The 10554-nt window shown below is 36.0% G+C and overlaps 1 protein-coding gene across 1 annotated transcript in view; it reads left to right on the top strand.

Moving 5' to 3' along the window:
• Window positions 1-8851, top strand: part of LOC121384567 (carcinoembryonic antigen-related cell adhesion molecule 5-like) — a gene marked incomplete at its 3' end in the record, with an annotated part of 10356 nt that extends 1505 nt beyond the window's left edge. Inside the window, exons 2-7 of the mRNA XM_041515059.1 lie at window positions 1129-1278; window positions 4679-4936; window positions 5242-5529; window positions 6314-6601; window positions 7878-8138; window positions 8721-8851. Of these exons, the coding sequence (XP_041370993.1) occupies window positions 1129-1278; window positions 4679-4936; window positions 5242-5529; window positions 6314-6601; window positions 7878-8138; window positions 8721-8851 (1376 nt within the window). The remainder of the gene's footprint in view (window positions 1-1128; window positions 1279-4678; window positions 4937-5241; window positions 5530-6313; window positions 6602-7877; window positions 8139-8720) is intronic.
• Between the last annotated feature and the right edge of the window lie 1703 nt (window positions 8852-10554).

The following is a 10554-nucleotide window of genomic DNA, read 5'->3' as shown; positions in this document are numbered from 1 at the left end:
ATCTGCGTGTGTGTGTGTGTGTGTGTCTGCCTGTATGTGTGTCTGTGTGTGTGTCTGCCTGTCTGTGTATCTGTGTGTGTGTCTGCCTGTCTGTGTGTCTGTGTGTGTGTCTGTGTGTCTCTGTGTGTCTGTGTGTGTCTCTGTGTGTCTCTTTGTGTATGTGTGTCTCTGTGTATGTCTGTGTGTCTGTGTGTGTGTGTGTGTGTGTGTGTGTGTGTGTGTGTGCCTGTCTGTGTGTCTGTGTGTGTGTCTGTGTGTCTGTGCGTGTGTCTGCCTGTCTGTGTATCTGTGTGTGTGTCTGCCTGTATGTGCGTCTGTGTGTGTCTCCCTGTATGTGTGTGTCTCCCTGTGTGTGTGTCTCCCTGTGTGTGTGTGTCTGTGTGTGTCTGTGTGTGTGTCTGTGTGTGTGTCTGTGTGTCTGTGTGTGTGTCTGTGTGTCTGTGTGTGTGTGTCTGTGTGTGTGTATGTGTGTCTGTGTGTGTGTGTCTGTGTGTGTGTCTGTGTGTCTGTGTGTCTGTGTGTGTGTCTGTGTGTCTGTGTGTGTGTCTGCCTGTCTGTGTGTGTCTCCCTGTGTGTGTGTGTCTGTGTGTGTGTCTGTGTGTGTGTTTGTGTGTCTGTGCGTGTGTCTGCCTGTCTGTGTATCTGTGTGTGTCTGCCTGTCTGTGTGTCTGTGAGTGTGTCTGTGTGTCTGTGTGTGTCTCCCTGTCTGTGTGTGTCTCCCTGTCTGTGTGTCTCCCTGTGTGTGTGTCTGCCTGTCTGTGTGTGTCTCCCTGTGTGTGTGTGTCTGTGTGTATCTGCTTGTCTGTCTCATTTGTATAAATGTTTTTCTTTCACGGACAAATGTAATCCTGTGCAATAAATGGGACTCTAGTTACTGGTATCTACTGGTTCACCAACACAAATCATGTTTTTTGTGGGATTTTTTAAATTAATATTTATTTTATTTACTTGTAGGTGTAGCAACCACATCCATTGATTGCATGAATGGTGGATACCCTGGACGGACTACAAGTTTAACCTGCACAATAACTGGGACTGTATCGGCTGGTATTGTATGGCTACGATCTAATGGTGGTTCAAGAACTCAAGTTGTACATTGTAACACAGTTAACACCAGATGTCGTTCAGATGTGTCTGGTTACAGCGCTGTTATCAACTCACCTACACAGATTACTCTCACCATTCAGTCTTTCAACCCTGCAGTAGATGATGGAGAGTGGATCTGTCGTGATGGACCAACGGGTGAAGGCCAAACTACTTGTATCATGACTGTACAACGTAAGAGCTTTAGCTACATGTACTTATCTTCTCAATATGTGACATTTTTATGTTGTTATGGTGGAAGGGGGTTACAAAAAAAACCCAAAACCTTTTGCACAATCTGATTGTTGAAATGGTTTATTATTTATTGTATATTTTAATTTCCTTGTTTCAGCTAATAACCGGAAGTTATCATTTTAGATGTATGAATTATTATTATGTATGAGTTATTATCGAATACATATACATATAATAGTGAAAATAAATGGTTAATAATTATCAAATTTATTGTTCGATAACGCTGCATAAACTAACATACGTACTACACAGTGTAAGGTGTAAAAAGACAAATGTGTTTCTGGGAACCCGACCCTATCTAGAAAAGTGTTGTTTGTTTTGGAATGTTTTATTGGGGTTTTGATTGGGGTTTTTTTCTATTTGTTATTAATATATAGTTGAAAATAGCTTTCAAAAAGTAATAAAAACAATTACCTCTAAAAGAACATTTCTAATTTTTTCAGCATGTTACCGCAAGCACACTTTTGTTTTTAAGTATAATCAGATAGCAGATGTGAATATATTAAAACAAATAATAAGTGTGTGTTTTTTATATAAAAATGGAACATAATATTGTTAAAGCATCGTATTACATTATACTGTTTCAAATCAAATATATTTAGCTAATCCAGACAGGCAAATGTTGGTTACCATTGCTATGCCTTCGACTCTCGAATCTTTATCTTCTTATTGGAAAAGGCAGGTGGGGAAAAATACAGAAAGAATATGCTTTCTTAAGACAAATAACGTAATGGGTGATATATCCATTATATAACGTGTTGTCCTTTTTCAAAGAGGAAAGAAAAAGACATGTGCCAATCTAGTCCAAACGTTTAAAAATATAAAATGCTACTCAATTGTCAAAAAAAAAGAAAAAAAGAAACAGAAATCAAAACAAAAACAAACCAGGCACAACTAAACTTCTAAGGAAGCTAACAGGTTCTCATATGGCTGGAATGTATGTTCTTACTAGTTTTATATTACAAATACGCAATTACAGATACACAAATTGGTATACGTTTGAATAGCTGATGTACATTGTTACTATGACCAAAGTTCCATCTTATCGTTCATCTTATCATTTAGCGCTTTCATCGTTATCTGCGGGCGGGATCTAGCTCAGTTGGTAGAGCGGTTGGCTGAGGTGCATGGGTCGACCGATCGAACCCACTTGATTGCTTTAATTTCGTCCCAGTGACTGGTATAGACAGTCGTATGTGCTGTCTGTGGACAAGCTAGTGCATAGACGTAACGTCAAATGGTATTGTAAATAAGTATATTTTCCAAACCCTTTATCATATTTTCATATAACACCAATTCTTACTTTATATGATATGAAATATGGCAGATTTAGTATGTTTTCATGAGAAAACTACGTTAAACAAGTTAAAACCAATGGAAAAACTGCATGTAAGTTGTAACTAAAAAGAATGGCACGCATTTCTAATTTGACTATAAAATTGCAGGAACATTCGTCAGAGATTCATAAAATACACACTACGTCTGTCACGTCGGTTTGACAGTTGTAAATATGGTAAAAAAAAAAAAAAAAATGGAGGCGTTTTTGGAAAGGGTGAGTTATGTAAGTTTCACTAAGATAGTTACAAAATGTATATGTAAAATTCAAGAGAAAAACATGTTGTAAACAGAATTTTGTGATTTTGGCATTAACGTATTTCGCTTACTTCAGTGCATCTGTGCTAGTAGTAAGACATGAATTCAGGGGTTTTCCATGCTATAATTTCACATAAACAAGTTCTTAAAATTGTCTAGTTTTTTTTTGTAATTTACTTGCCAAAAATTATTTGCCAATGTACGACTTCTTAAAATTGTTCATTTAGCTCAATGTTGACGTCAAATGTAAACATCTTTGGTACAATAATTTCACATACTACATAATACGCTTGAATTTTATTTACATGTAAGTCTGTCATAGGCATTCATAACATGCGCATATGTATCAGTACAAAATACTTTACAATTTTATTTACAAGAATGTTTTGCGTAGACGACTCATTTAAAATATAATATTTCAGATAAACCTAATCTATTGCTGAAAGTGTGCCAAAGCATTTTATGATTATGGCGTTTCCAATTTGAAAGATTCCAAACAACAAACACTGTCATAGACGACACTTTTGATACATTGAAAACATTAACAGGTCAAGAAATCGTCATTTTTTGCCCATCTCCGACAATAGGAGCATCCACCAAATCTATTCGTAGGAAAACATAGTTCGAAAATTGTTATTCGTGTGATAACTGCATTGATACAAATTATTATACATGCGTTTCAAACCAAGCGGGTGATGTGTATGTTTAAAAACAAATTCTCAGTGATGGCGAAGCACTTTTATTGACCACTGTCAGAAAAGATTGTTTGATTCTAGTATACACTGACCAATATTATCTTTTCAAAATACTAAAAGTGACAGAAAATTTAAAGGTGCAAGAAATTGACGACTAGGCAAATTAATTTCTGAAAACCCACATGTTATCCGTGGCTTGTATTATCAGAAAACAGGACAGCTTTCATACAAACTAATTACAAGAAGGGGCACTCTCATCCACAGAAACTCATTAAACTCATTAATGTATTTTATGAACGAAATTGACACTTGACACGGTATATGTTACCTGTCCATTTACATGAAACCTTTCTGGACATTTCGTGGTCAAATACAAATATTACAAGTATAAGAAGAAAATATGTTTATTACAAACTGCGTACACAATATACTTTGTTTTCTGTTGTCATAGAATAAATTTAGTTAGAAACAATTTGGTTTTTACCCTATTCCCTTAACATAACCTACATCGATATCTCTTTTAATAACCACTCATAATAATGTTTGTGACACATTTTAAATATATTTATGTCATGTGTAAAATGAAATTACCATCGAATAAAATAACTAATTAAATATGTCATAATTTATATCTCCCGTACATCTTTACGCATTTATTTCTACATTTTGACATCATGTCCGTGGGTCGCTACTTTTAACGTTACGTCATATAACAGATTCCTTGCCGGTTTCCTGAGAAGATGATTAATTAATCAAAGTGTTTTAATCGCAAACGCTTCATTAAGTAAAGAATGAGTTTATAGTATGTGTTGTGATGTCAATGTTCTATTTGCCTTTGTTTGTATTATATCCTAGAGAATCATAGTTAATTACTACAGTATGAATGAAGTATTGAAGCTTTCCTTAACAACTTCAATATAATTATTAGTTACCAATGTATTCTTAAGAATTATTAATAATTATCTAGTAGATCATGGTTGATTTCAATATCATTGAAAACGAATGCAGTACTCTTAAAAACTGGTCCAGGACATTGACAACTTGCATTCCAGATGGTCCAGACAGCGTTCGGTTTATTTCTCAGCCACCTGATAACATCAGAGAAGGAAGGAGTTTGACTGTGAAATGTGCTGCAGACTGTAATCCACCATGCCACTACTCCTGGACATTGAATAATGAACAAATCTCATCAGGCTCCGTGTTAAACCTGACAGACATCAACAGAACGCAGGCAGGAGTGTACAACTGTACAGTGACCAACTCATTTATACCACAGTCTAAAAGTAAACAGTTTACGCTGAGAGTTTACTGTGAGTAGTATGGTTTGTTTGTGGGGAAATGTGTATTATTCATAATAAAATAAGTTATATACATAAATAACATATTTGGTCATAAATCTCATACACTTCCTGCTGGCAGCATCTACTAAAACCCAGTTAATATTAATAATAATGCAAGCCATATATTAAACCTATAATCACCAATGTATAACACACCGCGTGTTAATTACCAATTTTTGTTTTCATTTATATAACTTGATTTACTTACATTTGTAACCATGATAAAGACTGTTTTTGTCTCAATATAAATGAAACTTTTTGTTTTGTTTTTTTAGATCCACCCAGTGAAGCTCCAGTTATTTCAGGAACAGTATTTCCTGTGTTTGAGGGTGATGTCATATCACTGCACTGTTCTACAACAGGTGGAAACCCGAAACCAACTCTGACTTGGTCCTGTTCTGGAGGATCTACTTCTTGTTCTAACACTGACAGTGGAGAAACCAGAACCTGTACAATATCATTTACAGCCAACAGACGTCAGAATAACGTAGACTGTGTGTGTACTCCATCCTGGCAGTACGGTGGATACACTGAGAGTAAATCCAGGAAGATGATTGTTTACTGTAAGTAGATCCAGTTTATTCATTATTCTCCATGAGGATCTTCTAAAGAGACGTGGCCCCCTGAACCTATGTTACGTCTGTTTGAAGCTTATAGTTTGTTGACTGGAATATCCACGTATTTACATCTAGTTGTGCTAATATCTATAGATCCGTTTAGCGTTGGCCAAAATGATGTTCTTGACGTTTAGTCAATATATTTTGGAAATACTCCCTTTGATATCGTTCAAATGTGTTCAAATTAAAAAAAAACAATAGCTGATTCTACAAATAAGCATTTATTCGTCTTTGGATAGATTTGAAAATTACTTTTATTGAGTGCTGGATAAATATGTTCGTGTTTACACATTTGGTAATAAATCCCACACGATGTAGGTAAACACATTGCTAGTTAAACTTTAAGATTTCTATAAATATACCATACAATGTTGTAAGATGATCAGATACTTTAACACATGGGTTCATGTCGTATGGTATATCACAACACATTGGATGGCTTCGTACTCTCTTTCAGACTCCATTTATGTGTGTCCCATGGCTATTATCGTACAACTATTTAACATTGTTACAATCAAATGCACGTTCATCTCATGGTCCGATACACGAAACAAATATCGCATATTGTAGATCAGGCTGGCATTATTGAAAGTAAAGCTAACTTATTAAAAGTTATACTAAGTTATACTTAATTATCTATTTATTTAGTTTTCATTTCATAGATACAGCAACTAAAACATATATATTATCGTTTATAAATACATAATTTAATAGATATTACAAATTTCAGATTCTCCTAGCACACCAAGTATGACGTCAAATCCTCCGCAGCCATGGCTTGAAGACAGATCAGCGTCACTGATATGTTCTTTACCTAGCAGAGATGAAGGAAACCCAGAGGCTTCCTTTCACTGGATTAGAAATAACAATGATATAGAACATACAGGATTCAACTACACGTTCACACCATCAAAGGAAGACAACGGAGACGAGTACAAGTGTACAGCTGGGAATCTCTTCACAGACAGAGACGGACAATCTAGACCTGAGTCCAGACCAGTGCAGCTCAATGTTTACTGTAAGTAATACTATTTTAGTTTATAGTATATTAGTATGTAATATGTTAGTATATAGTAATAATGGAGACGAGTACAAGTTTACAGCTGGGAATACTTCACAGAGACGGACAACTAAGACCATGTCTAACACAGTGCGGCTCAGTGTGTATTGTAAGTAGCACTATTTCAGTGTGTAGTATATTAGTATGTAATATGTTAGTGTGTAGTAGTAATGGAGACAAGTGTACAGACAGAGACGGACAATCGAGACCTAAGTGTAACTCAGTGCAGCTCAATGTGTACTGCAAGTAATACTAATATATTACTTTACAATATGATATTATTATATAATATATTAGTATGTGGCATTGTATTGGTATGGATGCAGTAATAATGTGTAGTCAATTGTTCAGTGTTAGTATAGTTAACATATATGTTTGGATCGTACTGACAAATTTTACGTCCATAAGTTGTAACTGTACAGAAAATCTTAGCTATATATTAACTAACGTAAGTAAAAATCTGAATGTCTCTCTCTCTCTCTCTCTCTCTCTCTCTCTCTCTCTCTCTCTCTCTATATATATATATATCTCTCTCTCTCTCTCTCTCTCTCTCTCTCTCTCTCTCTCTCTCTCTCTCTCTCTCTCTCTCTCTCTCTATATATATATATATATATATATATATATATATATATATATATATATATATATATATATATATATATCTCTATATATATATATATATATATATATCTCTATATATATATATATATATATATATATATATACATATCCGAAATAGTCGATATGTGGGTTTTTTTTTATATAGAGTGGGTGTTGTTTTAACATTCATTTATTCATTTGTTCATGTTGGTTAGATATATGTCGGATCCATGGTGATAACATGTTTTTACGTGGTCAGTAAATTAACGTAATTTTGTATGAACTAATATCAGAATAAAAGATACTACTGAAGTGTCGAAGTGTCGATTGGCAGATATTGAAACCTTCTGCACTAATTCATTTGACAGTCCAGCATCTTATCTACTCGGCCAAAGTGGCTTCTTCTACATTTTTTAAACATGTACACGTGTTATATTTATGCCTAAGGTTCTATACATGGTGATTAACCATGTGTATGTAAAACAATTAGCGACATGCTACTTAAGCTGTATATCATTATTTATATATTTTCTCTGTTTCTTTACTGGTCTGTTTGATATATTTATTTGGCTGTATGTATGAGTATATCTTATTCGTGTGTATGTCTTTATTCATTTTCTACTGATCTGTAAAGATTCCGCACGGGTGACGATATCCTCAGATAAACACACAAGAGTAGAGCGGGGGAAACTGCTCATATTACGCTGTTCCGCTGACAGTAACCCAGCCACCCCTACGCTCGAGTGGACTCGCGGCAGGACACGTGTAGTTGATGGTCCTGTGTTACAGATTGCTGCGTTCCGAGACTCTGACCAAGGAGAGTACACGTGTTCAACGACAACTGTGTCCGCTCGATATGGTTCTCTGACAGGCTCAGCCAGCGTTATTGTCACTGGTGAGTAGATCTTTGTTATTTATTGAGACACTTCAACTGTGTCTGCTAGATATGGTTCTCCGACAGGCTCAGCCAGCGTTATTGTCACTGGTGAGTAGATCTTTGTTATTTATTGAGACACTTCAACTGTCTGCTAGATATGGTTCTCTGACAGGTTCAGCCAGCGTTGTTGTCACTGGTGAGTAGATATTTGTTATTTATTGAGACACTTCAACTGTCTGCTAGATATGGTTCTCTGACAGGCTCAGCCAGCGTTATTGTCACTGGTGAGTAGATATTTGTTATTTATTGAGACACTCAACTGTCTGCTAGATATGGTTCTCTGACAGGCTCAGCCAGCGTTATTGTCACTGGTGAGTAGATCTTTGTTATTTATTGAGACACTTCAACTGTGTCTGCTAGATATGGTTCTCCGACAGGCTCAGCCAGCGTTATTGTCACTGGTGAGTAGATCTTTGTTATTTATTGAGACACTTCAACTGTGTCTGCTAGATATGGTTCTCCGACAGGCTCAGCCAGCGTTATTGTCACTGGTGAGTAGATCTTTGTTATTTATTGAGACACTTCAACTGTGTCTGCTAGATATGGTTCTCCGACAGGCTCAGCCAGCGTTATTGTCACTGGTGAGTAGATCTTTGTTATTTATTGAGACACTTCAACTGTGTCTGCTAGATATGGTTCTCCGACAGGCTCAGCCAGCGTTATTGTCACTGGTGAGTAGATCTTTGTTATTTATTGAGACACTTCAACTGTGTCTGCTAGATATGGTTCTCTGACAGGCTCAGCCAGCGTTATTGTCACTGGTGAGTAGATCTTTGTTATTTATTGAGTGTCTGCTAGATATGGTTCTCTGACAGGCTCAGCCAGCGTTATTGTCACTGGTGAGTAGATCTTTGTTATTTATTGAGACACTTCAACTGTGTCTGCTAGATATGGTTCTCTGACAGGCTCAGCCAGCGTTATTGTCACTGGTGAGTAGATCTTTGTTATTTATTGAGATACTTATCTAACAGGGTCAGCCTGGGCAAACATATCACGTAAGTGTGCTGTCAAAGATAGGTGTTAATTGTTGATTGTTAGTAAAACGTCGACAGTGTAATCCACATTGACACACTGGATGCGAAATGCGACTCAGCAATTGTCAGTCTTGAGTCCTAGGTAAGGGTTATTTTCTGTAATGCGTACGGTATATACAACTTGTATTAATACTTTGTTTGCAATGTCTTGTTTTATTTGCAACTGACGACTTCGGAGTTCCGAACTGCGCATGCGCGACATTCCGGAAACAGTGCGGGTCAAAGATAAATACTGCCTAAAAATGGCTTATTTACGTTGAAACTACATTGCCGGTGTCTTTAAAATAGATTGGTATGTAAATAAGACATGTATTTTCTCATTTGAATGTTGTAAACCTATATGAATAAAATGTGAAAAACGTTTGTTTTCATCAGAATATTTATAAATTTATTGATTTGAGAATCAAGGTTTGGGGTTTGGTTTCGTTCGCCACGTGGTGTTGACTTTTGTGCTTAACATGTTCTGTACATACTAAAACAATGACCTATTTTCGCATTATTTTCTTTTCTTGCATACACGACTATCTTAGCCTATGTACCGTAAGGGCCTAAATGTTGAGTTAGTTCTCATTGGTATAGATTTTTTGACACCACGTTTTGAATCATGTGTTATTATAAACATAAGCTGTGTAACATTTTGTTAGCAATGCCCAACATAATGAACTGCTTTTGTGCAAAAGTCCAGTAATCTGCAATGCATACTTTTCCCGATATTCAACTCTACAGTGAGATATTAAACAAAGATAACTCAAGTAGAGAAAACTAATACGGCGATGAGTTGATTTTGGTGGACTGTCTAGAATTTATTTGTCTGGAAAATAATTATAACACCACAGCTGATTATATCTGTGCAGTCGGTGCACATTTTCTCAGGTTATTTTACTTTTAAAAACAAAGAAATTGAACCAGGAAGTAAATAAGGTATAGGCCTACTCGATTACCGCCGTGACTTCTCTCAGAATCCATTTCGCTCAACCAGAAATAATCGGAAGTCCGTAGTGGTAGGAGCGAAGTAAATCATAACACGCTGTCCACCAAATTTAAAAAAAAAAAGAAGAAGATAATTGTCCCAGGTGAATCACACATGTAGTGATGATAGCCAGTCCTTGTTTTGTGCAGTAAGAATGTCTGAACTAGTTCAACCTAAATCTGGAATTAATCTTGTTATTTTATTCAAAAATGGGGTGCGTTTTAAAAACATTATCTTCGTGGGCAACACGTGGTCAATTTATTTCTCTGCTAACTAGTGGTCTATTCATTTAATGTGTTCTTGTGTGTTGTGGATTTCTTTCTTTTTGTGAGGATTGGTGATACTTTTCAAAATATTATCTCTAGTTTAA

The sequence above is a fragment of the Gigantopelta aegis genome, chromosome 1 (assembly GCF_016097555.1).
Source record: "Gigantopelta aegis isolate Gae_Host chromosome 1, Gae_host_genome, whole genome shotgun sequence".
Lineage (NCBI taxonomy): Eukaryota > Metazoa > Mollusca > Gastropoda > Neomphalida > Peltospiridae > Gigantopelta > Gigantopelta aegis.
Note: the sequence above shows the minus strand (reverse complement) of the source record. Positions and strands in the feature narration are given on the sequence as shown.